Source organism: Lagopus leucura, unplaced genomic scaffold (assembly GCF_019238085.1).
Source record: "Lagopus leucura isolate 7727_CA_CO unplaced genomic scaffold, USGS_WTPT01 Super-Scaffold_100024, whole genome shotgun sequence".
NCBI lineage: Eukaryota > Metazoa > Chordata > Aves > Galliformes > Phasianidae > Lagopus > Lagopus leucura.
In genome coordinates, this window is record NW_024962276.1 from 4,042,565 (window position 1) to 4,069,158 (window position 26,594).

The 26,594-nt window shown below is 48.4% G+C and overlaps 2 protein-coding genes across 2 annotated transcripts; both read left to right on the plus strand.

Annotated features, from left to right (window-relative positions):
• The first annotated feature begins 3,249 nt into the window (after positions 1–3,249).
• PRKRIP1 (PRKR interacting protein 1) lies at positions 3,250–10,607 on the plus strand. The gene is made up of 6 exons (XM_042879926.1): positions 3,250–3,369; positions 3,765–3,843; positions 5,244–5,344; positions 6,117–6,202; positions 7,905–7,972; positions 9,869–10,607. The coding sequence occupies exons 1-6, from the start codon at positions 3,250–3,252 to the stop codon at positions 9,982–9,984; spliced, it is 570 nt and encodes a 189-aa protein (XP_042735860.1). The 3' UTR covers positions 9,985–10,607.
• Positions 10,608–13,245: 2,638 nt separating this feature from the next.
• Positions 13,246–21,855, plus strand: ORAI2 (ORAI calcium release-activated calcium modulator 2). The gene is made up of 3 exons (XM_042879687.1): positions 13,246–13,693; positions 14,895–15,135; positions 19,497–21,855. The coding sequence occupies exons 2-3, from the start codon at positions 14,905–14,907 to the stop codon at positions 20,040–20,042; spliced, it is 777 nt and encodes a 258-aa protein (XP_042735621.1). The 5' UTR covers positions 13,246–13,693; positions 14,895–14,904; the 3' UTR covers positions 20,043–21,855.
• The last annotated feature ends 4,739 nt before the right edge of the window (positions 21,856–26,594 follow it).

A 26,594-nucleotide genomic window follows, 5' to 3' on the forward strand; every position in this document is an offset into this window, starting at 1 on the left:
TACTGTTCTGTAGAATAAATTAATTTTATTTAAAAAAAAGGAAAAAAAGGGGACTTGTTAAACAAATGGAGAACTCAAGTTCCAGTTTTAAAATAAAACCACTTGCAAAAAGGACAGCACAAGAACATTGAGCATGGAGCTTTGCTGTGTAGAAAGAGAGAGGATGCTGTCATGCAGCGTGCGTACAGACCTCGCTGCTGGCCTGAGGCAGCTATGGTGAGGCACAGGCTGACCAGCAGAGTGGGTCTGGCACACTGAGGAGGGAGGAGGGGGCATTTTTTATCACGGTTGAGCAGAGGGAGGTTGAGGACACATCCAGCCTTCGCAGGGCTGGGTTTCCTCTCCTCTCAGTCTGTCATTTTCATTGTCTGGTGTGTTGCCAGTGTAAGTTGAAACGCCTTCAACCCTGGAGCGGAGCAGATAAAAGTGAATTAACAGCCCTGGGGAGCATCTCCTAGCAGCAGTGTTCCCCATACATGTTTTCCAACCCCCATCCCCAAGGGAGGCAGGCAGTGCCTCATGCTCTGCTGCCGTACATCTTCCTAGCGTGCTCTTTTCTGCTGAGGATCCCCAGGGAAAACTGGTACGTGGTTCCAGACTGCACTGTCACAGCTCGGCAGCATGGCAGACACAGCTTCCAGACACAGCTCACACATGGCTTTTTGGGGTGGGGAGAGCTGCTCAGCTCTGTAATCAGGCCACGGTTGCATCACGATCCATTCACAAAAACATTCCCTCCCCAAAAATCTCTGGAGCCTGTTAACCAGCCCTGGATGCCCATCCATCAGGGCCTGGCCAGCTGGGGAGCTGACAGCCCTTCATTGCTGCGAGGGCTGTGTCTGCAGGACAGCTGCTCCTCCTGCCTCCCCATAAGCCATTCACACCTCGGCTATTAGCGAATTGCCTAATTACGGCATTAGTTCTCCTGGAAAACGTGCGTTCCTGTCCTTTTGCTGGGTTGCTCTCTGCACTGCACACGGAGATGTAGCAGCAAAACGGGAGAGTGGGCTCAGTGTGGGCTGGACAGGTTGGTGCTGCTCTGCGGTGTGCTGCATGCTGGCTGATGCCGTGAAGAAGGAGGAAGATGTGGAGCTTGCAGCCGTGCAGCCCCCCGCATTTCTCGGGTGTTTCAGCTGTCTGCGGTGGCTCCTACCTGATAGATTTGCAGGGCTTTTCTGTGCACAGCTCCCTGCGCTTCCGGAAGGATCCCTTTTGTTACGAGAACACCTCAGAATGCATTTGCTTTGGAACACAAAGGAGCTTCTCTGATACGCATCAGGAAGTACTGTTGTTTGCTTTGCACTGAACTGCTCTGATGCAAATCCCGTGTTCCCTGCAAGCCCAGTTCTGCCCAGATCCCAGCTCAAGGGTTTTTTATTTTACAGCGATGCAACGATATCCATCCTGTTTTGGTCTGACACAAGTGACAATCTCGTCTTTCCTCCCCAGATGCATCTCAAAAGTAACACGTGTACATCGAGGGTCCACACCTAGGTGTGCCATTTGGGAGGGTGTTACTTGCAGGTCTGTCTCCCCGTGCTGTTTGCGTGGGCTCTGTCCGATGACAGGCAGCTGCCTGTTGTTTCCCAGAGCTGCAAGTCGTTGTCAGCACAAGCCACGCTTTGGGCAAGAGAATTGAGGCGTCCAGCTGCTCCCTGCAGCCCTCCAGACATAGTGGTGTCTGGCCATCACTGATTTGCTGTTCTCCAGCAGCAACTGGCACAGTCGCTCACACCCCCACTTTCGGAAGCTGTGTTTTGGACCCCGAGCTGGGAGAGCTGCAGAGACAGGAGCTCACAAGCTGGGAGGCAGCATGCGGAAGATGTTTGCATGGCAGCAGCCAGGGCTGTGGCTGCAGGGATGCCTTCCAGGGCCAGCGCAGACAGCTGGGAACTCAGCCAGCTCTGAATTCAAGCCATTCTTTTATAAATCAGGTTGGTAAGACAAACACGAGGCATAAACTAGAGCCATTTCCATAGCAACCTCAGCAGAGGTAAAAAGTCTTTTGTAAACAAAGAGAGGACTGAACCTGTGGATCCGCTCTGATTTTCTTCACGGACGAGAGAAGAGCATGTGGGCTTAATAAATTCAGGTCAATACAAATGACCCATAAATCTCAGATGGAACCATTCCCAACCTCTGCGTTCCCCTTTCTCTCCCCTCTCCTCATGCACAGCACGGAGCTGTCTCAACCCAGCGCCTAGCTCCGTGCCCCAGCTTATCTCCATAAAGACACAAAGCCTGATGCCCCTCTTCTTCCATCACCGTTGACCTTTAGTAGCTAATTCTCTGACGCACACGCAGCCCCAGCACATGCCATGCCATTTCTGTATGGCCACAGCAGCTCGATGAAAAATTTGGCTTGTAGAGAGAGCTGTATCACAGCCAGCTCTAGCTTCCATTCCTCCAGGCAAGCATAGCTCGGGGTGTGCAAGCCCTCAGCTGGTCCATACGCTGATTGGGCAAAGCCCCTGTGTTAATTAAGCACAGATGAGGCAGCGACCCTCCTCATTACTGTGAGTCCATGCCACGGGGAATTGTGCTGCAGCTCCTCGCTGCCAGCGGGCACAGCCTGCTAATTGCCAAAGTGACACGAGCAGATGGTGTTGCAGCCCTGCCGGGAGGCACCAGGAAGCACCGTATCGCTTACACCATCACGGGGCAGGGATTTGGCTGGGGCCAGGGCGTCCGTGCAAAATGCTGAGAATTCTCTCCTCACAGAGCCTGGAGTGTGACGGATTTTGGAGCGGCCTTGCTAACAGATCCCACAGGGGTGTGGGGTCACTGGGTGCAGCGCTGGGGGCAGTGGGGTGATAGGAGATCTGCCGAGCTCTGCTGTGGGGCTGGAGAAAGCAGCAGCAGCAACTCGGAGCAGCCCTCAGCTTCCAGCAAGGCCGCAGCGCACCGCCTGCTCCTTCCTAACAGCCCTCGCCATGCCTGAGGGGGCATCACTTGTGCAGTGTGCATTTACTAATGACACATCCTAGGCCTCCCTAACAGCGAATACCCGAGCCCTGAGGAGGCTGAGGAGGCTGAGGAGGCTGAGGAGGCTGAGGCACAGCTCGCACAGCTCACGCAGCCCACGCTGCCTCCTGCACCTCCTCTGAAACGCTCCGAGCAGTTTGCGCGGGCTGGCAAAAGGGGAGGGCTCAGGCCTGCCGCCATTACAGGCCGCTCCCATCGTGGCGGCCACGCCCATCGTCTTGCGTGGCGACGCCGGAAGTGGGCGGGGCGCTGTGGGACGGGAAGATGGCGGCGCCCTCGGCCCCGCGCCCGCCCCGGCCCCGCAAGGAGCCGCAGCCGCTCGTCATCCCTCGCAACGCCGCCGAGGAGCAGCGCCTCCGCCTCGAGCGCCTCATGAGGAACCCGGTGAGGGGACGGGAAGCGGGCCGGCTTCGTGCTTGCGGCCGCGAAGGGACGGGTACTGAGCTCGCGTCCCACCCTGGGCTGTGAGGGAAGTAGGCGCCCTGCGGGGAATGGGGCAGCCCGGGGCTCCGATGTCTGCCTCTTGCTGTGCATTTCCCGGGAGCTGGTGGGAAATCTCAACCCTTGGGCTCTAATGAGGCGTCTTGACCCTTGTCCTGAGAGGTGTCCTCTGGTTCCTGCTTTCTGCCTGCTCCCTGTCAGTGGAGATGTATCCACAGCTATGCTCCTTCTGGGGTCTGCCCTGTGGTGGAAGAGGCTGCGGGCATGCACGTTCCATCCTGTGTTAGAACTGTAGGTGTTGCCCCCGGAGGATGCTGATGGTTGGTTTGTTCTTACAGGAAAAGACTGTACCAATTCCTGAGAAGCTGAATGAGTGGGCGCCACGGCCTCCCCCGGAGTTTGTCAGAGATGTGATGGGTAAAGGCACTGCTCTTCAGATTACTGTAGGATCAGCCATTTTGAGCTTAGACACTATTTAACAGAAAAAACTGGAGGTGATTTCCCATTGGCAATCATTTTGTTGGAGAAAAGAGGTATAAAATGAGCTCTTTGAGTTGTTTTCTCAGCGTCTGCATTGTTCGTGGGCCTTGCTTTAATCAAAGTCAAAACCTGTGGCACTCCAGTAGACAAGCTACATGTAAAGGAGTAATTTGTGCTGTAGTGATCACAAGGCACAAGTAAATTGTCTTTTCCACAGATATGAAAGTGCTCTGGAAGCTTACAGTTGTGAATTACCTCTTTCAATTGATTTGAGTCTGAATCTTGGGTGGTGAGAGGCAGAGGCATGCAGGGATGTGACAGCACATGGTCAGCTAGGGAGCTGACAGCCATGGAGGGAATCCAGCCCAAGTGTTCTGCCTACACTTCTATCTGGAGGGATTAGGGTTAGTATTTGTAGTCTAAAGTGCATCTGCATGTAGATCTGCAGATTCTTTGGAATCTTCATCTTATTGATCCTTCCCAAAGGCCAGCTTGTTCATATTTCAGAATAACTGATCTAAGATTAAAAGTTTTACATGTTTTTGAGTAAACTGTTCTCATTATTACAATTCCCTCATAGGTTTTTCAAATAGCTTTGCCAGGTGCTTCAGTAGAGCTGTTTTGTTTTTTTAGGAGCACCTGACATGCTGGGATTCTGTTGGTATCAAAGTGCCCTATTGCAATCTCGTGTTTTAATTATTAGGTGTCTTCTTTTAAGAATGCTTTTGTGTACTTTGCATTGAGAAATGGCTTAGGAGGCACAGGGTGAGAATGAGTGCCACACTGAAAGCTCCTCTGAGACTTCAACATGTAGATTGGTGGTAGGAAAAGAAAACTGTAGGGATTTTGATCATGAAGAAACGTACAAAAACTGTCAGTGGAGTCAGTTTTACGTGGGAAACAACAGTGCAGTGGGTTTTATCACCTTTCAGTTGATCTTTATTTTTTTTGTATGAGATGGGGAGAATCGGTGAGAGGCAGCCTCAGCAGGATGTTGTAGTTCACCCCTGTCTAGGAGACAACAGGGTGTGCGTTCAAACTCGAGCTGTGTCCAGCTAAGGCTGAGTTCTCTTCAGGGGAGAATTGAGAGGATATGGTGATTGCTGTTGGTCCTGACTGGTAGAAACTGCATTGAAATATAAGAGTTTGCAGCTCACTTTGGCTTTTGATTGGGAGCTGTTTGCTCCTATATAAAATGCAGACACATTCTGTGTTGTTAATAGACTTTCTTTGTACACTGCACTTTCAGATATCCGGCCCCCCAGCATCTAGCTGTAGTAATTTGTGAGCATCCAGTGTGTGTTATCTTCTAGCAGACAAACCCCTTCTTATTGCAGGTTCCAGTGCTGGAGCTGGCAGTGGGGAGTTTCATGTGTACCGGCATCTTCGGCGCCGAGAGTACCAGAGGCAGGATTTCATGGATGCCATGGCTGAGAAGGTCAGCAGGACTCTGTATTTTTTTCTCATAAGCCTTTGGTGTCCATTGCTATTTTTTTTTTTTCTGTATAAAATCATGTGCAAACAATTCAGTTCCAAACCACTTCTCATCAAAAGAAAACAGCAAAGGAATATGTGACACGTGGAGTCTTTTGTCAGCATTAAAACGTTTGATGGTTTGTGTCAGACATCCCCCATCTTCTCTGTTCACTAGAGATCCTAATGTGTAATACGACAGATGAATCTTTGTGTTCTCATGTGGGTTTGAGAATGCTTTAACAGCTGTTAGAAATGTCTCTAAGTATAAAATGAAATCCCTAGTACCAGTGTCTTGCACAGACAGCATCGAAGCAGTTGCATGCACACAATACAGATCTGTTAAGAGTGTCTCCTCTTTCAGGGAGCATTGTTGTTATATTCTCTCTTGGCCAAAATGAGTCCTCTAATTCATATGTTTCTGTTTGTGTCTCAGACTATCCTCTTGTTTTTATTGATATATTCTTTAGGGCAGAAGCCCAGTGTCACTCATCTGTTTTGTTGAGGATTCTTTCCTCTGAAGTGCTCAGTGGTTGGCTCAGGCTGCAGGTTACCAATGCTGTCTGTATACAAGTCTTCCCTAGAATTATGTGTTTTGTTAACGAAGCAGCCAGACAAAATCTGGCAGAGCTCCCTTCTGTATTTTGCTAAAGGACTTCTCCCTAAAAGGACATGATTTTGAAAAGAAGTATTTTAATTTAGGTTGTGACCAAAGTATAACGTGTGATCAATTACAGCAAAGACTAGATGAGGAATTCCAGAAGAAACTGGAGAGGAATAAGATGATTGCAGAAGAGCAAACAGCAAAACGCAGAAGGAAGCGGTAAGGGCAGATTGCTCCCGGGAGGTTTGACATGGAAAACCTCATGCCCTGTGCCTCATCTGCAGCTACATCCTTTGGATAAATACTCTTGTTCTGTGTCTGCATCAATCAGCCAAGAAATCTGTCTGCATAAATTAATTTCATTAATGTCATTGGTTTGTAAAGGCATCTGTAAATTTGACACGCTTTGCTGGTGTGGTTTTATTTTCAGTGCCGTTGCAAGCAAGATAGCGTTGGCTGCTTGAGCAGCTTTTGCTGACACTGTCACACTGACTCAAGAAGCCTTACTGTGTATTTGTTTGAGCAATGTCAGGAAAGTTCTGTACACACGTCTGGCTTACATAAATGTCTGTAGCAGCTGACATCAAGCAACTCGAGTGCGAAAGTGGTGCTGCTTAACGGATTAGGAGTAGTAGGGTGTGATGGTGCATGACGTGCTGCCAGTGTGACTAGCCCAGTTCAGTGCATGGGTATAGAAAAGGCTGTGCAGTGTTGTTAAAATCAGTAGCAGTTTCTACCTACCTCAGTAATGTGCTGGCTGTCTATTAAGTGAAATAGAAAAAATAAGAAATATGAAATCATTCCTTTCCCATGCGTTTTAGGCAAAGTGAAACAGAAGAAATGGTCTGAGAATCATTAGCAGAGATGTAAGATGTTACGTTCCAGTCTGCCATGCCTTTCAGAAGTAGCAGATATCATGGCTGCTTACCTCTGCCAGTGTCTGACCCTCAGCAGCTTCTCTCTTGTCTTTTTGAGAATGAGCATTTTGCATTTTGTAGCTGAGAGCTGCTGCTGAAAGGCCTATGCAAAGTGACTCACTGGCACATTAGCACAAATGTGCACAACACAAACACTGCTGCCATCTTACTTTACATGTAGTGTGGTCCAACAGATGGCCAGCAAGTCAGATCTGGCTGCTGCTTCTTCCTTGGCTGAGAAGCAGAACAAGTGTTCGAGCAGGAAATGCTGCCCAAACACGTAAACACCCCCTTCTTGCATTGAATGGTCTTATGGTGTAAGTATCAAGCAGCTGTGGCACGCAGGAGACCCCTAATGTATCTCACCACCTTTCTCTTCTGTCCTGAGCTCCCAGGGTGGTGTTGGGGTCTTTCTGTAGAACCCTCTGACTGTGTTGTGAGGGGAACACGAGTCCCAGATTGCTCTGCCTGGTGTCTGCCATTAGACTGCCTGTCTGCCTTTGTTAGGTAACAGAACTGAAATCTCCTCTTATCATCCCCAGTGTTATTCCAATGATTAAGCACAGCCGAAGGTGAAGATCAAAGTATATTGCAGCATTATTATTATTATTATTATTATTAAAAGCAGATTACTGATAATGACTTTTTTCAGTGGTGAATTCCAACAGCTTGGGATTTTGATAAAGTTTTCTCCATATTTTTGTAGGTTGAGTAGCTAAAATGTAGGAACAGTTTCATTCTTGTTCCTCCTTTGTTGTGTTCTGGAAGATCCTTGTTTATCGTGTGATTTCAGTTATAGTTGTATCCACAGGACTAAAACCAACACAGAAAAGTTTCTGTTGGTCTTATATCTAGATTTGCTACCACTTGTTGAGACCAAATTTGCACTTCTCTGAAGTCTTTTCCTGGGATGTCTGTAATAGGTCCTTAATCAGTGTGTAATTACAGTGTGCAGACACTTTACAATGTTGGATTTATGTGAATCTTTTTTCCTTGCTTTTTAGCCAGAAGCTAAAAGAGAAGAAACTGCAAGCTAAGAAAAATAAACTTGAACAAAAGAAGCAGGAAAAAGGTCAGTGAGATTTAGTTTTCTTTTTTCAAGTCTCAGTTCTGTTTTCTAATAACCCTTAGGAGGGCTTATCCCACCTCCCACCAAGCATTCTTCATGGATAGGACTGAGTCTTAAGTGTGGTACTTCTGTTCATCTGTCGAAAGTCCTCTTTGAAAGCCATATTTTTAAATGCACCTGAGAAAAAGGGGAAAAATGCACGGCTTGGACAACAGGAAACTAAGTTATGATTACGTATGTAAGAAATTAAGCCACCTTGGTGCCATCTGTTCCACACAACTATTTCATTTCATGTAGAAATAAGCTCTGCCTCTGTTCTCCTGCAGTCTTGGAAATAAATGTTCAGCGGTGTCAGAACAGATGTGTGTTCAAATGTTTGGATGCTCACTGCTTCCTTTTAATGAGTGAACTTTACCTTAATTTTTCAAAGAGCCGAGCCCATTGATCACAGTAAGTCTGGGAAGTTAACACTGTTCCTGGTAATTCTGCTAGAACATAACTTGTCTGACAGTTCTACTGTATTTCTGCTCTTGTTTGGGTCTGTTTCAGCTGAACCACTGCCAGCCTCCCATGTAGATGTGGGAGGATAGATTAATCATTAGGTTAATTGTACTTGTGACAGCAGGGGAATGTAGCAGAGTGCTTTTGGTCTGGTTTGTTTTTAAAAGCTACTTGCACATAAACTGTGACTGGGGGGAGAATCTGAGTGTGAGCTTAATGAAATAGAATGCCTGGCTCTGCAGGGTGGTTGGGAGAAGGAGGAGCCAGGACTCTGTGCTACAGGACTGCCACGTAAAATAAGTCATCTTTGGGGAGCCGGGTTCTGAGCCCCTCTGTCTTTAGAACAGTTCTTTGCTTGTTATACTTTGTGATTCTCTATTTTAAAACCAAATAAATAAGCTGGAAACCGCATACAGCTGTCTTTAGTCTGCTGAGAACAGGCTTGTCTTTTACTAGTTTTGTGTGCCTTGAGATCTGAGAGTTTTTTCCAAAGTAATTGAAGTGCTTGTCAGACCTGGTAGGCAAGCATTTACGTAAAGAAATAAATAGGACTTGTGGCCATCTTTCACCTTTGTGAAGGAAAGCTGTTAAGAAGAAGGGTTGGCACGAAGTTTTACAGTCCGCCGACACAAACTGACAGGATTGAACTTCACCACACGGTGGCATCGCACCACTGATCCTACACACTGCGGTCTGAGCCTGAGCTGAGCTGACTTGACCTGAGAAACAGGGAGGTAGGAGGGGTGTGACAGCAGTTACAGCTGTCAGATCCAGGTTGCTCTTTATGCCATACCTAATTTCCATATGCATTATTTAATTTCTAAAAGGTGTTTTCTCTTCTGGTCTTTCACTGGTTTTCTGTGAACCCAGCTAATCTGGCACCTACCTTAAAGGGTTCCTGTGCTTGTAATAAACTTAACAGTCTGTAAAAGGTTTTGGCACCCTGTGGAGTTCCTGTGAACCTGGATAGATGCTGAAATACATGGAGCCTGGCAGGCAGCTTCCTGGTGCGTGCATTCTTTAGCAGTGTTTTGTGATACTTGAAAGTTCGTGCCAACACGCAGAGGTGAGATTGGGAATGAGATAATCTATGACTTTAGCACCTGACTGCCTCTGACTGAGATAGCATTCAATAGGAGGTGGAGTTCTTTAATGTTGGGCTTGTCACAATGGTAATGCAGCTTGAGTGCTGGAGGTAAGGGACTGCTTCTCCAAGGAAGAATTTGGTATTCGGAGCTCTGCTTCACTCACTGTTATGAGGTTCTTCACAAGGAGGACACGTGGGGCATGTTATCTGTTGGTACTAATTGGTGTGATCTAATACCTGTTTGTACTTCGTTGTGAAGTACATGAGGAGGACGTGGATGTGTTACCAGTTCTCATGGTTTCTGTTTTTAGAGTCTGATCAGTCTCAAGAGCGAGTCAGCAGTGAGGATGACGAAGAGGATTGCAAGGAGGAGGAAGAGAAAGAAGATGATGCTGAGGAGCCAAGTTTTGTGATGGGAAGAGGATGAGGCCTCTGAGGGACAGCAGGAAACACCGTTCATTGCTTTACATGCAGAAGCATGAAAGTCTTTCATCTCAGCCAAGCAGAACCCATTGGTGAACGTTGTATCTGCTTAATGGTGAATGACCTTCGCATCGCAGGCCCGAGAGATGTCAATAGAGAAATGCCAAATAAGAGATTTTTTTTCTTAATTGCTTGTATAACTGCTGTGCAGTCTGCTCTGTTTGCTCTAATGAGTCAGCCATAAGTCTCTGTGACCTTAGAGTTCTTTCTGACACGGCCCAGAGTGTTTTTCTGTCTGAAAACTAAAACACACCCATTACCATTTAAGGAAAATATTACTGTGAGGACTACATAATCTAATGTTGTCAAAGCTGGTAGCAACCAGATACCTGAATCTAAGGGCAGAGTTCAGGCTGAAATAGAAAAGTGGTCTGTAGCCAGGCTGTCATGCACTGTGAGTGTTCTGAATCTGGGGATTTGTATGGGGTCATCTCTAACCCAAAGAAATCAGTTTATGTTCTAGACAAGTTCTATAGATTTTTAAGCCAGATCCCTTTTCTATTGCTAAAACTTTCCCTATTACTTTTCTTCCATGTTTTTTAAATTAATAAAAGGGATGTGTTGGATTGTTCTGTCTTCTTTTATTTGAAGAGGATTTTGGTGCAATGAAGAGGTGTTTGCAATGCTGCAGGAAGGAACAGAAAGGCCAAGCGGTCTGGCACATGAAAATATGGAAAAAGGTGATAGCTGCATTTCATATACTTTTTGCTTTTGGATTTGATCATTATTAAGGTTTTCCTAAAGACTGTGTGTGTAAAACCTCCAAATCTGTAAAGCAGAAAGGGTTGGAATGGAACAGCATTGCTTGTGTTAAGCTTCATGTAGTGACACCTGGCTTTCCCTCTGTTGAGCTCTCTGCTTTGAACTGAGTTCTCTGGTAAGAAAAAAAATAATCTGTATGTATGTTTGTTGATGCTTAAATGAAAAGCAAATGCATTAATGGTTTTATTTGTAAATTAGGTTGTTGTCTTTTCAGTGCATCTTGAACTAGCAGTGCCCGCATCACACAGCATCAGCATCCGGAATGTGGCGCTACTTCTTCTCAAGTTCTTGTTAATGCCAAATTATTTAAAGCAAAAACAGTGAAAAGGAATCACTTGATAGTTTTTAGTCCTTGAACAGTGCTGCCAGAAATCCGGCACTCTGTGCTGGCTTTATGCAGTGGTTTCTCAGTGGTATTTCTGTGACAGTGGGGGAGCAGATGTCATCAAGTGCCGTTTTGGATTAGATCCCCTGTGCCTCCATACCCCAGCTCGAGCTCCACATGGAACTCTTGTGTTAAATCTGGGTAGAGCCACGTGCTTTGGGTAAGTTGTGACTGTTTCATTCTGTAGTGCTTAAGATACAGACTGGATGTCCCACAGTTTTGGTGTTATCACAGTGTAAAGTGCTGAGTTAGGGGAATTATTTCACTCAAATCCCCTTTGGGTAGGTACGCCCTGTTGATGCATCTGTGATGTGGGACAAGCCACGTTGTGGTGTTTGTTGGCTTTTGGTTGGAGGGAAATTGAGAGCCTTGCAAATAAACAAAGACTGTTCTGCCTGTGAGCTTGTCAGGCTTTTGAGCTGAATAAATCAGTGCTGGTTGGCATTAAGCAGAGCAGGCGTGTGCTGCATGAGGACTTCTCACAGTTGGGAAGAAGATGGACTTGAGTTGGTCTTGGTGAATTAAACACAGGTTGTATGACCCTGCCCTGGCTCCTCAGGACATCGTGCTGCCCATCCTGAATTATTCACGTGCTGCATTTGTGGAGAGTGCTTGGTTTGTATGTGAAACCCATAAGAAGCCAAGAGAATGTGTTGCTGAGGGTGGTGTCTGCCCTATGGCCATCCTTTTAGCAGCAGGGTCCGTATTCGGTATGCGTTGCTCTGAGTTCTGATAATACCATGCCATGCTGTGGTGGTCTTCCAGAATACAAAGACACTTATGAGTGAGGGAAGTTTTGGTGTGAAGACGAAGCACAGGTGCTGTGACATGTGTATGGGAGAAGCATCATCCACAGAGCGGAAAAATGGAAGCGCTCCCAAGTGCAGTAAAACAAAGAACAGTTCAGGAGTTGCTTTTTGTTCCAGATACAGCAGCAGTGATGTGAAGATTTTAAACAGCCCCAAAGCGTGACCTGCTTCCATTAAGTTCTCACTTTGGATTTCTTTCCAGAGGAGTCAGTCTGCATCAGAGAAAGGAGAGATGTCACCAGGGACCTGAATGGGCTGCCCCACTTCCACAGGAGCCAGCAGCGTTAGTGCTGTGACCGTGCAGAGGTATTCCTTATCTCAGAGATGAAAAGCGCGGTCAGGAAAATACGTTTGTCTCTCTACCACGTTTCTAGGAATTGTTTTCCTTTGTTGCTTCCTCCCTTCCCCTGTACTGATGCTATCAGGAGGACAGACCGCTGTGCCATTGAGCTGGAGCACTGCGCTGCTGCCTCCGAGCGCTTTATCTCATTTTCAGGGCAGGAGCTCCTTCCTATTTCCCGTAGTCTGCCCCCTCCCGTGCTCCTCCGATGGGTTTATGCGGGATTTCCTGCTAAGTCAACAGAGGAGGAATGCAGGGAGATAGCAGCAGCTCTCATAGCCCTCATTTACAAAGGGCGGCTCCTTCAGCGCTCAGCACTGCCTCTAGCGTAGGCTTTTGCTGTATAGTAACCGTAATAAAAGCGCATTTACATCCCGTGCTACCGGTACGTTCTCTGCAAAGATGGAGAGCTGGGATCGCCGCACCCAATGAAGCATCCACCGGCCCGGGCTTCCCCAGCAGTACGCGTTCGGAGGGGGCGGGGCTATCGGCAAGAGGGCGGAGCCTGGCGTAGCCCTGGCCAATGTGGCTGCGATCACGTGCCGAGGGGCGGGGCTACCGCCAGCCCCCCCATTTCCTGCGGGTCACGTGGCGGGGGCCCGGCGTTGCCTTGGCAGCGGTGGAGGCGGCGGAGGCTCCGGTACCCGGCGGCTCCCGGGGCGCCGCGCCCGAACCGGCCAGCGGGCAGCAGCGGTGAGCGGGGAGACCGGCCCGGCGGGGGAGGGGGCTTCGTTCTACCCGGGTAGGGGTTCAAAGCGGCGGAATCCGGGGTTGGAGGGCATCTGGGGCTCCGGCCTGGCCGCGGGGCAGGAAGGCACCGGCACGCTGCTCCGCACGGGTCTGAGGGGCGGGGTCTGAAGGCCCACGGAGAGGCTGCCGCGCGAGCGCTGGGAGCCGGGCTGCCTACCTCAGTCGTGCCGTGCAGGAATCCCCGCGCTCGCACCCCGGAGGTCGGATGCAGGGCGCTGCCGGGGCTTCCCTTCCTCCGAGCTGGCGCTGCGGGGGATACCGACATCAATACGAGTCGGCGCCTTGCGTCTTCAGCGGCGGTTTGGCGCAGCGGTGACCTGGCACGAGTTTGGCCAGAGCTGAGGAAGAGCCTCCGGGCACGCAGCCTCGTGCTGTGCGGTGCGGTGCAGCCCCACCAGCGCGCGTGCTTCTGTTCCGAACCTGTAACCTGCAAGGCAGGAGTGTGGATCTCCCCATAACTCACCTCTGGTGCAGACTGCTGCCTGAAAAGGGCTTCTAGAGTGAGGATGCTTCCAGCTGAAGGTACCGTGAGTGTAAAAAGCTCCTTTGGTTTTGTGTTTCAGCCCCCGGAGCCCCCCGCAGCCCCTCCATGCCCGTAGGCAGCCAGGTGAGTGCTGTTCCATGGGTTTATGGGTTTCCTTCTGCAGATGTTTACTTACTTGGGAACATCTCTGGAGTTGCTCTAGAGTAAAAATTCATCCTTGTGGTATTTTCAGTTTATTTTTCTAAGGAAAGAAGCAGCTGTGATTGGATGTTCCTGTTCTCCCCTTGTAACCTCTGAATTCGTGTTTCTTTTAATGGAATTTGTCCCGGGCTTGATGTTTCCAACATGCTGAATTCCTGTGTGCTTTATGAAAACAAATGGCAGCGCAGAGACCGTCGGCGTCCCAGCGAAAACAAAGCCAGCACCCCCACTCTGCATATACAGGATGCCATCACAGGAAGCAGTGCCGTAATTCTGCCACTCACAGGCAGTCTCACAGCTCACAGTGCTTGGCTTGCAGCTGCAGCCTTGGTCACTGTTCCTTTTGAGCAGTGTGGCTCAGAGCTGGGGGCAGTTAGTGCTTTTTATCTCGGCTGCTTCCTTCAGTCTCCTGGCAACCATGACTTGATAAGCCCACACCATATGGCGGGGAGCTGGGCAGGGCTGGAGCTGTGCTCCAGCAAACAGCACGGTGCCTGTGACCCACAGGTGTGGGGCTGGGGCTGATCAGCTCTCCTTTAGGGAGCTGCTGGAGATTCAGGGGGAAGTTTCTGCTGCAGGAATTTGGGAGATCCATTCATTAACCCCATGCAGCGTTCAGCTCCGTGGCTGCTTTGGGCAAGGGCTGTGCCTGTGTGAGCTGAGCAATGGGTGAATGGAAAAACTGGTGTCCAAAGGGAGCACAGAGTGAGCCCTGGGCACTTCAGTTGGATGTACCCTGGTACGTTAATGCAGTGCATCTGGAGCTGATGCACGATGCAATGTGACATTAAACTGCCAACTTAAAAACCAAACAATGGGATGGTGACCATATTTTCAAAGTGTATTTTTGTAAAACAAATGAGTGGGGAGGAATGAAAGGGGAAAGTTGAGATGTTGGCTTTGACGTGTAAAGTTGGGTGCTGTGCGACCTCCCTGATCATGCTGGAGCAGTTCCAGGTTTCCTTCTGCAATCCCACCTGGTTCTCTTGATCAGTTCTAGCAGGCAGGTGGTTCTGTGTATCATTTCCCTACTGACTGAGGATAGCCTCGTTCCAGCACAGCTTTTCCAGCAGCTCGTCCTGTCTGCTGCCTCGTCCTGACCACGGCTTTTTTATTTCCACAGTGCTTCCCTCATGATGAGTTCTGAACTGAACGTCCCAGTGGATCCCTCCACCCCTGCTTGCTGCTCTGAGCCTGGCACCAAGGGCATGGATTATCGGGACTGGGTGCGCCGCAGCTACCTGGAGCTGGTGACCTCCAACCACCACTCTGTTCAGGCCCTGTCCTGGAGGAAGCTGTACCTGAGCCGAGCCAAGCTGAAAGCCTCCAGCAGAACCTCTGCTCTGCTCTCTGGATTTGCAATGGTACGTTGGTTTTGCAGGAACGCTTTCTGGATTATGAAAAAGTAACAACAACAACAAATCTCTATTAATTGGTGTTCTGTCCCTGTGAAGAAGCAGGATGTGCTGTGATGTGCTTGGCTGTCCCAAGACAGTGTGGATACAGGAGCTGCCCACACCTCCCAGTTATCCTCCCAGCCCTTCGCAAACACTGATCTCCTCCCTGCAAACGATCCCAAGAGCTGCCCCGTGTCCAAGCAGTGCCCCAAGGCCAGGTGTTGCCAGCTGCACCTGCTCACAGCTGTGGTCCTAATCTCATTTTCTGTATGTTTTTTCAGGTCGTGGTGCCTGTAATAAGGTGGAGGCTGGCTGGCAGCCTGCCCGGAAGCACTTTGCATGGCACAAACAGGGAGATCATGTTGTGAGAGGCCCTGCGGCCTCGGGCACAACGTCAGAGGGCTGTGCAGCCTGCAGGGAGCCAAACCGAGTGTATTTTTGTCAGTGCTGCCTGTTGGGAGTAATCCCTCGTCCTTGCTGTGCTCTGTGCTTGGGTGTTAGCTGGGAACTATTGCATAGGTCAGAGCTGTGTCAGGGAGCGCACAAATAAACACCACGAGATAGCGGTGTGGTGCTCAGGCTTTTGAGCTGTGATGCCATCAGCCTCCTCCTCTCCCCTCTGGTTTTATCCAGAGTGAAATCTCTTCTGCAGAGATTTTCTGTCCAGGAAGTGAGCTGCTGCTGAGGTCTGAACACACACATGCAGAGGGCAGGATGTGATGTAAGGGAGCTGCATGGAGGACATGGGCAGGCTTGGGGAACTTTCTATGTTTTGTAGAGTTTTGTGGGCTTTTTAAGCTTCTCCCACCCCTGCATCTCCACCCCCAGCAGATGAATGCTCCTTAGCATTACAGTGGGGAGTTCTGTTTTGTTGCTGCCCGAAGTGGAGCAGCATTAAAGCATGGCAGTAGGTGGGTGCATGTTAGAGCTGGTGCCAGGGAGCTCCCTTTGCCTTGTCTCTAACAATAGGTGTAGTATTATTCATAGACCATCGGCTTAATACAGTAAGTACATCCCAAATTAGTGTTTCTCAGAAACTGGTGTTTTTGCAGTAAGGGATTCTCTTTATCAGCAGCCTGGTCACACTGGCCTTCCAGTGGAAGGTGATGCATCTGTTGCTGTCCATAGGTTGGTAGGCTTGTTCTTAGGATGTGGACACTGACTAAGAGTGGCTATTGATGAAAGTGGTGCAGTTATTTAGAGTTAAGTGGTTCCTGTGCAGCACTGTGTGCCCATAGCATGTAAACAGGTGTCACACAGGGCTTGGCTATTGCTTTATTTACTTCCCTGTCAGTGTGTGCAATTCCAGCCAGTCCCATATTGGCTGAAAATTATTACAAGCTGATGGATATTGAATCAACAGGCGGTGGCTTTGATCCAGCTCCTTCTGGACAGGCTGCAGAATAATGCAAACCTCCCTCGTTACGCGATGCTATCTGTGGTATTCCTGGCAGAGAGCCGGGAGGATGTGGCTGCTTCCAGCTCCAGTGCTGCACAGAGGGGCTGCATGGCTGCACGAGCCTCCCTGGGCAGACTGCAGGTAAAGGGGATTGAGAGGGAGCTTGGGGAATCTCCTTCGTTTCCCTGCTTGGAAAGAAGAGCTGTTCCCACTAGCAGCACTTGTGTAATTGCTGCAGGATATGCATTTGATTTAGGGAAAGGGAAAAGAAGAAGGGGGGAAAAAAAAAAGCTCTACTGGAGTGATTGTTTGCACAGGCTGCTGAACCATCTGTGTGGATGTAACGTGCTCTATGTGAAACCATTTGTTATCCTCCTGTGTGATACTATCTGTACTAGTCTGAATTTCTCAAGATGAGCAACTTCTTTGTTGTGGACAATCTGGGCTCCAGTGATCTTTACAAAGAAATGATGAGAGAAAAGCATCATAGCCCATAATCTGACTTGTGCTTAATTCAGAGCACACGCTCCTTTAGCAAACCTACAAGTGTGAGGTCCAGCAGGGCAATCCTTGAGCTTAACATTAAGCCCGTGCTGAAATCCTCTGCTGCTCAGCAGCGTGCTCAGCGCCTTGCAGAGTCAATCCCTTGATACCTTGGCTTCTGCAAGGAGGTTAAAGCAGAGGGGGCTGCTATCACAGAGGAGTATAATTGTATTGAACGTGACATATTAATAGTTTGACAGACCATGTAGCATGCTTAATGGCTTTTAAATGGGTTATGTCAGCTTGTCCTCTTTCTCTTATCCCGGTCAGAGGATGACATGACAATCTGTATGGGGTAAAGCAATAGAGCTCGCTCACCTTGTCTGTTTGTGTTAAACAAACTGTTTTTCTGCCTTGCTGCCCTATCTGGATTGTTGATGTTTTTCTATGAAATACCTCTTACTGAACCATCAGTCAGTGTTAAAAATTCATCGTGTTGCACAGCTGAAGCCAGCCCTAGGGAACAGGTTTGTCTGGGAGGAAACATCCAATTAGCTGCAAAGTGCTGCTGATGCGACGGGTAACAGCTAGAAATTGATATGTTGGCATCAGCCAGCCTTTCAGCTCTGATATAAAGCTATGGATTCAACATGCTGGTACAGTTCCTGTTCAGCTTGCTGGATGCTGTGTTGCTGGGTGGTTGAGCCCTCAGGAATGAATGATGCACCTGCAGCTTCTCCTGCCTGGTGTAGCCTGACTGACGATCGCTGTGCTGTACAGGTGTGTCATGCAGGGCACTGCAGCAGAGGATAAGTCTGATCTCCCGAAATCTGTGTGCAGGGAACTGGAAAAGGAACACAAGTCAGGTTGATGGCTGGATGTGGGGGGTCTTCAAGGTCTTTTCCAACCAAGATGACTCTGATTAGGGGATGAGAGGTGATGGTCTTAAGTTGTGTCAGTGGAGGCTCAGGTTGGATATTAGGAAACATTTCTCAGAAATGGCAGTGCTGCTGTGGCACAGCTGCCCAGGGAGGAGGGGAGTCCCCATCCCTAGAGGTGCTTCTGAGCTGTGGACATGTGGCACTGAAGGATGTGGGCATGGTGGGCTGGGGTTGGGCTTGGGGTCTTCCCCACCCTCAGCAATACTATGATTTTAAGGCAGTGTGGTGTATGCTTTATTTCCATGGACCTTCCTTGCAATGGTGGTGAAGCCAAACCTGTGTTTTTTTTCCCTCTCTGTGACAGGAGCTACTAACAGGAACCTCTCAAAACAAACAAACGAACAAACAAAAAAACACAACCACATATTCCTCACCAGAACACGGGGCTGGGAATGCCCAAAATTCTGTTCCAGTGTTCTTAGCGTCTCTTACATCATTTGTAGTTGATGTAGGAATAAAGCCTGGGCATGCTGCGATTGCCATTTCCTACCCCACACACGTGTTGTGTCCTGCAGCTAGCAGATCTGTTCAGACCTGACCTGCTCCCTCCTTCGGGCTGCTGGTGATTTCAAAGTAACTGCAGGAAAGACAGCAGTCGTAGCACTGCTTCCATGCTCCTTAATCCTCTTCAGGGCCACCAGCAGGGACAACTTAATTTCCCAGTGCCTAAGTAATGTTATAAGTAATGCCAGAGTGAATGGTGCAGATCATTACACAGAGCCTGGAATGGCTATTCATACTTTGCTTCATTAAAGTAACTTAAAATGAACAGCTTCAGAGATTTGTTAGCTGATAGGAGCCTGCTTTTCTGAACTCAGAGAATGGAGTTGTCACTGCGCCCGTAAGCCAGTAGCCATCCACCTCCCTTCAGTAAGTTATGAGACCTCAAGGGAGATATTTGGGGATATAAATAGCTTGTATCCAGGCATATTTGTAATAAAAACCAACTTAGCGTTCGGAGAATAGAAGGCAGCTATTTTAACTATGGACTAACTTGGATTATTATGAAGTAGCTCTCATTCTTCCCTTGGGAGGCCGGGTAGGCAGGCTGGCAGCCAGCCAGCAGGGCTGCTGCTTTTGCTCTCCTGTGCACTCACCATGTTGAAACTTCCTGCAGCGAGCGGCCGGCGGTGAGCAGAAGAGGAAGGTGTGAGAGCAGTGAGCGGGATGGCTGCCTGCGGGCTGTGAGCTGCATAACGAGCTCCTGCTGCTGCCTGCACGGTTTGGTGCCATTCGTATGGCTGCAAGGAGGGAGCTGCTATTTTGGAAAACTGCAGCACCAAAATGTGTGTGTAAAGCTTGAGATAGACCAAGCTGCTTGAGATAGACAGTGCATGCATCATCGAGGGAACAGGACTGGCCGTTTAGGCTGCTGCTAAAAGTACTCGAGTGTGTGCTTGCCCTTAGGTGCTCTTCCTGAGTAAAGATGCTTTCCTGGATTAAAGCCTTGAATGGTGGAAAACCAGCAGCCGTTGAGTAGTGGTCTCTTGTTCTTGTTCCCCCAGGTTGCCATGGTGGAGGTGCAGCTGGAGATGCAGTACAAGTACCCACAGATGCTGCTCATCGCGTTCAGCGCCTGCACGACGGTGCTGGTGGCTGTTCATCTCTTTGCCCTTCTCATCAGCACCTGCATTCTGCCTAACGTGGAAGCAGTGAGCAACATCCACAACCTGAATTCCATCAGCGAATCCCCACACGAGCGCATGCATCCCTACATTGAGCTGGCGTGGGGCTTCTCCACGGTGCTGGGGATCCTCCTTTTCCTTGCGGAAGTGGTGCTGCTGTGCTGGATCAAGTTCCTGCCCGTGGACTCCATCCTGAAGAACGACACCACCACCATCCAGAAGCCCAGCGGCCACGCGGGCTGGCAGGCAGCTCTGGTCTCCACCATCATCATGGTCCCAGTGGGGCTGATCTTTGTTGTCTTCACCATTCACTTCTACCGCTCTTTGGTGCGGCACAAAACGGAGCGCCACAACCGAGAGATCGAAGAGCTCCACAAACTGAAAGTGCAGTTAGATGGGCATGACAGAGGCATGCAGGTGGTGTGATGGGGGCTGAGGCCGAGAGCAAAATGCCTGTTTGGCTGGATGGTGGGGCACACTGGTGGTGGATTGTTTGGAGGCTTAAATATGTAATTGCTAATTGCCTGCCATGTATAGCTGTGGGTTCTAACGCTGTTTCAAACTCTGTGGTCTCTGGTCCTACACACTTCTGTACTTAAGTGGACACTGCCATGGAGCTCAAGGTCAAATCTTTACACTGGCACAAGTAGCCAAAAATCTGCATTATTTTACAAATGCGATGTTCTGTTGCCAAAAGTAAAACTGCATCAGCTGTCCAAAAAGGCTGTGTGTGTGTAGGACCTGTCTTAGTGTCAGAACTCCCTGGCTGTCTGTGCAGCAGCAATTAACTGGCAGTTTGTTTCTAGAGCCGAGCTGGTTAATGAAGGTATTTGCACCCAACCCGAGGATGTTTGGAAAGCACAATAGGAACTGTGAGTGTTCATCGCCTTTGTTCCAAAGCAAATGTTCCATAAACATATAACCAGGAAGAAATCAGCCTTAGCTTTTATGTTCATTTCTCACTATTCCTTTCCATGCTTCTACAAATTCTAAATGCAGGGGGCTGGGGACTTCTGTTGTTCTGTCTTCAGTAGCATCTGTCACTTTAGACTGAACAGATGCCAAGATCACTTGTTTGTTTTTTTTTCAGTAAGAGCCCAGGGAAGGCTTACAGGTGTTTTAGTTTTAACAAGGACATTCCTAAAACAGAACAGTGACGAAATTTAATGAGATGAAGCTCTGAAGGACTAGAAAAGCGAGTTTCAGGGAGGAAAAGTGGCAGCAGACAGTGGTAGAAACTCGTCCCTGTGTTGTTTGCAGTTATGTCCTGTTGGAATGTCTTTTTCATGGTGTGCTGGAGAGAAATAAGTCCCAGTCCTCCATTTTTGGCTGGTGCTGTTTGTCAGCTGTAGCGTTTGCCTGTTGAAAAGGACCGCTTCCTTCTCCCTGCACCAAAGCAGGCAGCTCCTCTGGGGAACCTGGAGCTGCAGGGTGAGCCTGGTGGAGCTGGACCCAGTGGAGATCTGTGTGCCATTAAAGAGCTATCACGTTTCATTTGGGCTGCTGCTTTTCCAGCATTAAAGAAAGAGACACTTCACTGCTAGCGAATCCTGCAGCATCCTTTTGGGCAAAAACTGCCATAAAAAGTATTTCAAGAGAAAAAGAGTTTTGCAGTCATCAGCTCTTCTAGGAAATGTGAAGCTTTCTGACACAGGGCTGAAAGAAACATAAGCCCATTTTCTTGGCCCTGATCCTATGCCCATTTCCTGCTCTGCACTCAAACACTGCAGTCAGGATCTCCCAGCTCCCAGGCTGCGTAGGTTCCTGAAATCGTTACGGATGTCTGTGATGTTCTGTTTAACCATGGTCCTTTTTTCCACTGGGATCTGAGAAATCTAATGGCAGCATGTTCCATGTCAGCTTCCCAGAATGGGGAGGACACTCAAATCCCAGTGAGACCTTCCCTGTGCCTCTCTCTGATGAGGGTCTTGGGAAACTAACTCTCATTTCTCTTGTTTACATGTGAGTTTGAGCATTGCTGAACAAGTTGCTTAGCACCGTGTCTGTGCCTTTCATCTGTTGTTCTTGCCACAGTTGGCATGTACCATATTGGCTGATGTGCAGCAGAGAAAATAGTTGTTGTGTGTGACATGACTAGCCTGTACTCATGCACATATGCAAAAAATGAGGAGTGTCCTCCGGGAAGTGGATGGTCATGAAATTCATACCATCCCCTAGCAGCCCGCCTCTCTTCCTCCTCTTCTTACCAAAATAAAAGTTAAAGGTTTACGTAACAAAATCAGAGTTGAGTTTTCTGCCAAGTATTACACACGTAGGCTCTTCTTCCAGCAAAATCTCTGCTGCGAAGCCAGAGCTACAGCAGATAGGATTAATGTCATATCTGTACTTTGCATTTTTTTCTATAACAGCAGTAGTAATTGGTCTCTGTGCGTTGTGGAGCCCAGGAGGTTTGAAATCAGTTGTAGAGGAAAGTACTGTAGCTTTTTCTTTCTTTCTTTCTTTCTTTCTTTCTTTCTTTCTTTCTTTCTTTCTTTCTTTCTTTCTTTCTTTCTTTCTTTCTTTCTTTCTTTCTTTCTTTCTTTCTTTCTTTCTTTCTTTCTTTCTTTCTTTCTTTCTTTCTTTCTTACTTTCTTTCTTTCTTTCTTTCTTTCTTTCTTTCTTTCTTTCTTTCTTTCTTTCTTTCTTTCTTTCTTTCTTTCTTTCTTTCTTTCTTTCTTTCTTTCTTTCTTTCTTTCTTTCTTTCTTTCTTTCTTTCTTTCTTTCTTTCTTTCTTTCTTTCTTTCTTTCTTTTTGTAATAAAGAAATTGTCAAATCTCACAGTGTGTATGTGATGCTGTGACAGCAGTGCAGCTCATATGGAAATATAATTAATTTCAGCAGGCAGAGAAATGCAGCAGAGACTGTGCTTTGGCTTTGAAGATTGCCCTGGTGAGGCTTTGGTGGGATTTGGTTCACAGCAGGCTCAAGGCAGCAGATCTGTGGCTGGAGAGGGATTGCCTCACTCCACGAGGAATCGGGGGCTTCAGGTGGTTTCCCGAGGGTTTACATGCTTAAAGCTGCATAATGGTGTGCTTTCCTCAATTCGCTCACAGCTTCGATTTCTGTTTCTCTGTGGGCATTGGGTTCTCCCCTTCCATGGGAGTATTTTTGCTTTTTGCCACCTGGGTTCTCTCTCTCTTACCCATCATCTTTGTGCTGTACGTCCTCTTGGTCCTTTTCCCAACAAGAGCACTCAGTTTCTCACCTCTTCCTCTGACTTGTTTACGTTTTCACTGCTGTTGGGTCCAGACTTGCACTGCAGTAAGATCTCCCATGGTACCAGCAACAACAGAGACTTAATTAATCTGTAAATGAGTGGGGACAGTGTGCCTGTCCAGATGGCTGCTTCTGTGCTGCAGTGCCAGAAAATCTTCCCTGCTTCTGCTGCTGCCCCATGGCTGGCAGCAGGACTCCATCAGTCAGCAGGGAGATGCCTGCCTTTCCACACTGTGCTGCTGTCCTGCAGCCTGGCAGCAACAGCTCATGTTTCGTGCCTGGCCTGAACACCTTGTCCCAATCAGCTCCGGGTGTCTGTCACCGATGTGGCTTCAGGTATGGAGTAAGCTCTGGGATACCTGTGTGTGTGTGCTGCTCCTGCACTGGGGCCAGGATGGTGTTTGTTTGCTTTCTGCATCAGCCAGGGGCCTTGCAGTGCTGCCCTCACCCTCAGCTCTCCTCACAAGCTCTCATTTTGCTTAGGCAATCCCTCCAGCCTGTTCAGCAGAGCTCAGCCAGGTCTCGGGGCTCACCTTGCTGCAGGGAGCAGCCACAACCCTGTCCCAGGCCTTATGTTTCTCGGGGCACCTCGTGCCAGCAGCAAGATGCCACCATGTGCTGCAGTGCTGCCTCCTGGAAAGGGGAGCAAGGAGCTTTGTGTCACCCCATGGCTGCTTCCCTCGTTAGCAGGAGTCCAGCCTGGCCACGAGTGCAGGCAGGCACCCAGGGCAGTGTCAGGTTCTCTTGTTGGCCCAGCTTGGTGGCAGCTCCTGCTCCCTGATCCCACTATTTTTAACATGGGCAGGCTGTCAGGTCCCAACCCATCCCATTGCTTTGGTGGGCAGCAGCAGCAGCCTCAGCACTGATGCAAACAGAGCTGTGCTAGACCTGGCTGCCTGGACTCAATCCATGTGATCAATGGAAATGATGTCAGGGCTCAGAGCAGAGCATGCTGTGCTTAGTGCTGCAATACGTGGAAGAGCTGAGAGGGAGATGGTGGAGCATGCATCTCCTGGCTTCCTGGCTCTGAGGGCCCAGGGTGGCGAGGGCAGCTGGAGACTGGTGGATTGCAGGGCTGGCTGCTCCCATTTAGTGCCTTTCTGTGGTTTTATGTGGGATTTCACCGTGTCTCATCTCCCTTCCCTAAACTAACAAAAAGTTTCAAGATTCTCTATTTTCACAGCTTTGTTATCTTCTTCCCTTATCTTAAATCAGCTTCCTCAGCAGCCTCCCTGAGAGCCACAGCCTGCAGCTCAGGCCAAACACAGACAGACCTGTGCTTATCTTCTGATTATCCTCTCACAGGCTGCCTCCTCTGTGTGATGTCAGACCAGAAAGTGGCTCCTGCAGTGACACACTGGCTGAGCTGAGAAACGTCCAGTGAACACCCCTGCACAGGGCTCAGAGCTCGCCTTCTCCAGGCTGTGACCACCAGTGCAACGCTGACTGCTGCACACTAGGAGAGAACAAACCTCTGTATGTGTGCTTCACCAGCACTCGGTTTATCTCTTCGTGAGCAGTGCTTCATGTAGAACAAGGTATGCATCTCAGCTGTGAGCAAAACCAGACAGATGTGCTAAGTTTTGTGCTTCTTGCTGATTTCATGCTGGTGGGGTTTTTTGTTTTTGTTTTTTTGAAAGCTAGCTGAAGTCCTCCAGCATCCTCTATGGGTTAATTTGTGCTTTACCTCTTGTTATCTAAAGCTGACATAGATATTACATGTGACCTTTTAAAACACACAAGGAGATATCAAATAGGTGCACTTGCTTTTAATGAGAGAATGGTTCATGGCACGTGTTTTACAAGTGCTAATTGGGGTTAAAAAGATAAACAGCTCTGATAGGAATTCCTATAATTTGAAGTTTGTCACACTAACAGACTGGGCAAAAGTACTTTTAACACCTAATTAATTAAATCCTCCTTATGCTTTTCTTAAATTTCTGCAATACTGATAATCCAGACCTGACCATTAATATCCCACAGCACAACTGTGGCTCTTTATGTACATTCTCTCCTGAAGTTTTAAAAAGCCAAACAGAGCCGATGTGTTTGTAATTGTAATTGCAGTGTGAACAGAGGTGGTGCCTAGGAGAGCGTTCAGCAGGTGAAAAATATAAAAGGTGGACATAGCAGTAACTGAGTCATGGCTACATTAAGTCTTGGACTGTAAAACCATCTTGACAAAGCCCTCAGTTCCTGGCTTACAAGATAATTATTTGCAGATTTTAAACTGAAGATATTGAGTAGGCAGGGCTGGAATTTTCTGGCAAGAGCAGCAGCTTGCTGTACATCTCAAAGAAAAAATCAGCTAACAAATGCAGAGCACAAAATGAACTAATATTGTTTATCTCATTATCGTGGCACACTGATTCATCAGCAGCCAGCATCTGCTCCCATTGCTGAGACAATGAAACAGTGGGTACCCGTGCCAGAAGGATTCTCACAAGCTGAGAGCATGATGGAAAAGTAAAAGGGAATGTTGGAAATAATGGTCAAACATTAATGGAAGCAGTTGATTGCTGTATTTTGCTATGTGCAGAGCAGATTGCTGAAGAGGCTGAGCACCAGAAGGCAGCAGGGTGGTGGTAGATGTGGTCTCAAGGCTTGCCCTACCTGCAGAATGGGTTTCCTTGCCCAGCTCTCTGCTGAACCCCGGCAGTCTGCCAGCCATCTCCTGCTTGGCCCAATGTCTTTTAGTGCAGTAGCAGCAATGGAGGGCCTGGAGACAGCATGCTATTGAGCCCGTGGGTGCTGGCAGCACAGGGCTGATGGCACCAACCTGCCTCACAAAGGTTAGGAATTGCAATTTTGAGATTTCCGTGAGAATTTTCTCCTTATAAAGCTCAGCTTCCTCACTGCAGTGACAGCCTTCTGTCAGAGAGGGCATGCTGGAACTGCTGCTGAGGCAGCGACGCTGTGGGTGTGGGTGGAGGTTTGCAGTTTAGGACTGCCCACGGAAGCAGTGCTCGCTGATCCCTGCTGCAATCACTGTGTAGCTGTGTCCACAACGGCTTAAACACAGGGCTAAACTAAAACAGCTTCGCTGCAGCCCTGAAGGAGCATAGCGGTCATCATTTCAAATGTCCTGATTCACCTGATTTTTAGTAACCTAGTTCAGTCGGGCTGAGGAGCTGCCTCCTCCGCAATGCCTGCAGCAGAGGGCAGTCTGCAGCATGAATGCATTACTGATATGTTAAAAACCATGTGCTATGCCAAGGAAGTATTTCTAGGACAGGATATAGCTGTACAAGGATGCTGAAATCTCACCTAAGAAACAGGCCCCTTTTCCTAACAAAACCAGACAGCATTGCAAAGTATCATTTCATTACCGTATCTGTGAGAGTGCTGAATGGTTTTGTTGATACAACTGTGTGTCATGCTTCTTCCACAGCACAGCTTCATTTACAAGAGCACAGAAGTTAGTTCTGAACAGACAGATGGCCCTCAATCAGCGCCTGCTACAAGTGATGACTTGAATCTTAGGTACAAGGTATGATTCACACCTGACTGCTGGAGGTGCCAAGAAAAAAAAATGACAGCCACTGGTGCTGCAGTCTGTTGCCCAGCTTATTCCCAAAATCTGACTCTCAATACTGAGAGCTGACAGCGGGGTTCAGAGATGACAAACGACCAGAAAATAACACAGTCTGTGAGTCTCTGGTCTGAGCTGTGCCAAGCTGTCTCTGTGGAAGAGTCAGCATTGGCCCTCTGTAAATGCAGCTCTTTGGTCCCAGGAGATACAGGTCACACACAGCATTTATG

Bases quoted from the DNA above. Each gene is read 5' to 3' on its own strand.
- PRKRIP1 (XM_042879926.1), top strand. From the start codon at position 3,250: ATGGCGGCGCCCTCGGCCCCGCGCCCGCCCCGGCCCCGCAAGGAGCCG. The intron at 3,370-3,764 runs GTGAGGGGACGG...TTGTTCTTACAG, and splicing joins AGCGCCTCATGAGGAACCCG to GAAAAGACTGTACCAATTCC. The intron at 6,203-7,904 runs GTAAGGGCAGAT...CTTGCTTTTTAG, and splicing joins GCAAAACGCAGAAGGAAGCG to CCAGAAGCTAAAAGAGAAGA.
- ORAI2 (XM_042879687.1), top strand. From the start codon at position 14,905: ATGATGAGTTCTGAACTGAACGTCCCAGTGGATCCCTCCACCCCTGCT. The intron at 15,136-19,496 runs GTACGTTGGTTT...TTGTTCCCCCAG, and splicing joins TGCTCTCTGGATTTGCAATG to GTTGCCATGGTGGAGGTGCA.